The sequence below is a fragment of the Austrofundulus limnaeus genome, unplaced genomic scaffold (genome assembly GCF_001266775.1).
Source record: "Austrofundulus limnaeus strain Quisiro unplaced genomic scaffold, Austrofundulus_limnaeus-1.0 Scaffold1970, whole genome shotgun sequence".
In the NCBI taxonomy this organism is placed as follows: domain Eukaryota; kingdom Metazoa; phylum Chordata; class Actinopteri; order Cyprinodontiformes; family Rivulidae; genus Austrofundulus; species Austrofundulus limnaeus.
In genome coordinates this window covers 31,883-34,194 of record NW_013954372.1, presented here as the reverse complement: position 1 = coordinate 34,194, position 2,312 = coordinate 31,883, and the positions used below count along the sequence as shown (strand labels likewise).

The 2,312-nt window shown below is 36.0% G+C and overlaps 1 protein-coding gene across 1 annotated transcript in view; it reads left to right on the top strand.

The window, feature by feature from the left end:
• Nucleotides 1-1,465: 1,465 nt before the first annotated feature.
• The window catches only part of LOC106536780 (X-linked interleukin-1 receptor accessory protein-like 2), a gene marked incomplete at both ends in the record, with an annotated part of 25,335 nt that continues 24,488 nt past the window's right edge, over nt 1,466-2,312 (top strand). The window contains 1 exon segment of the mRNA XM_014034107.1: nt 1,466-1,569. Coding sequence (XP_013889561.1) covers nt 1,466-1,569 — 104 coding nt within the window.

Sequence of the window (2,312 nt, the reverse complement as noted above, 5' to 3'; positions counted from 1 at the left end):
TATATAAACACAGGTCAATAAATAAATCTAGGTTGTGAGGAGTGTAGCAGTGTGGCTAACCAAAGAGGTGAAAGAGGCAATAATATATATCTGTACAGAATGTTATAATTATAATATTTTTATTTGTGATAAAGAAAGGTCTTCACCTGTTGGATTCAGCTACCTTTCATTAACTTCTCTTCTCTCTGGGTTTCAACAGTCTGCAGGGCCGTGAAGGCAGCATCATTCTTGAAAACATCTCTAATTAGATTTTTACTTTTTCATCCACACAAAACAATAACTAATGCTCCAGTATATCAATGTTGTTAATTCATTTTCTTCTGTTTTTTTTTTATTGCTTGTGACTAACACTCCTGTGCAAAAATACAAGTGGGGCAAATTTTCATATATTGTATCAACACAAATTATTTTTGGTACATTTTCAATAAAAAAGACTTTAGCTTAACTGTTATTTAAAGTCATTTGTGCACAAAGTTATGGAGGTTGTGTTGTAAAAACAGTTTGGTTAATTAAATCCCATGAACACTTCCTGCACCCACCTGAAACTGGAGCMGTTTTAATTTTAACAGCTGAATTTAAACAGACAGGTACACGGCTTTCTGGAGTCTGTTTCTAATTTGTTTTTACTTTAAGTAATAATTCTGCCATAATACTCCAGATTAACAAAGTTATATGAGAAAAATGAGGTATAGTGAAGTAATTCTAAAAGTATAAAAGTCAAAAAGAAAAGATGAACCCTGAGACTGGTTTGACCTCACAGACACCAGATGACATGAAGCAGCTCTGACCACTGACCTGCACARCAAACACTGTGATTCCACAACTTCCTCCCTTATTAGTGAAAACATCACAGTTTTTTTATTTCTGCTGATTAAATAAATCATTTGTCACAGAAATCCTTTTACTGCATCCATTACTTATTTTTAAAGCTACTGTTGTAACGTCTTCAGTTGTTTTTTATACAGAAAAACTCATTTTAGATCTATTAAACATTAGTTATTGCTGTTTTAGGTGATATCTGCCTTAAATAACAACAGGCCTAGAATTAGTATAAATTTACTTTTTTAAAAGTTTCTATTGTGCAGGTGTAAAATCAGACACTGTGCGCTCAAATCCATTCTGAATTCTGATTGGATAATTACTGTGAGGAGGAGCAAAGCACAGGTCTGTCAGAAAACGATGTCACAACACTTAATGTTGACACACAGGCTGAAACATCACAACATGATGACTGAAGGGCACGTATCAAAGTCATCTGTGWATTTACATGTAACGGTTTGATGTGTTTTATTTATGATGACTCAGCAGTTTCGTTGCTTCTGTCACTTCTAGGTGAAAATACATCTTGTTTAATTTAAACTGTAAAACTTCAACAGTATAATCACACTGTGTTTTAAAGTAGTTTTGTACAGATGGGTCAAAGCTTGTGCAGGTTCTTTAAACTCGTCTCTGTTGTGTGTTTTAGGAGCCCATCATTTTCTCAGGTCACAGACTGAGTAAAGAAGACGACTCCATCTGGTTCAGATCTGCTGAACTGGAGGATAATGGATTCTACACGTGTGTTCTGAGGTAGTGTGTCTTCACGGTTCTACAGAGCTGTTGTAAGTCCATCCTGACCAGGAAGTGTCTCTGCCCTGCRGTAACATGCTGGAGCTCCAGTCCAGTATGCTCCAGGTCCTTTCTGGGTCAGATACAAGCCTTGTTCATAATGTTTTCTGAGGATGACATGAAGCTGCTCCTCTCTGCAGCTGGACTCTGGGTCAAAGAGACACAGATTTAAAAATAAAACATTTTATTTTAAACTTTCAGCTCTGCTCGGAGCACATTAGCTTTAATGGACTAAAGGTTTTCACAGTTTATTTCTTTTAACACAGATCAGTCAGTAGTTCTTCAGCAAGCTCAATGATCTACATCAGGGGTGTCCAAAGTGTGGTCCGGGGGCCATTTGTGGCCCCTGAACTGATTCTGTGTGGCCCCTGAAGAATTATACTAATTTGTTTACAAATTTGTCCCCCTGGCACAGGAGTAGATGGAGACTTTTTATATTTAATTAAAACAAAATGATCACAGACAAAGTAAAATCTTCTTCCAATAAAAATATTGACAACAACACCAGTTTTCTGTCTTTAAATAACCAGGCTCAGCTTTTTCCACATCTGTCTGGTGACTTCTGCTGAAAAGCTGATTTTGTTGCCCTCCAATTTGCTTTTATTTAACGTATTAAAATTGTCTGAATACAAGCATTTTCAACAAAAGACTGACATAAATCCTGATTTTTTTGATCAGGTTTGGCTAAACTGGGTTCTTTATTC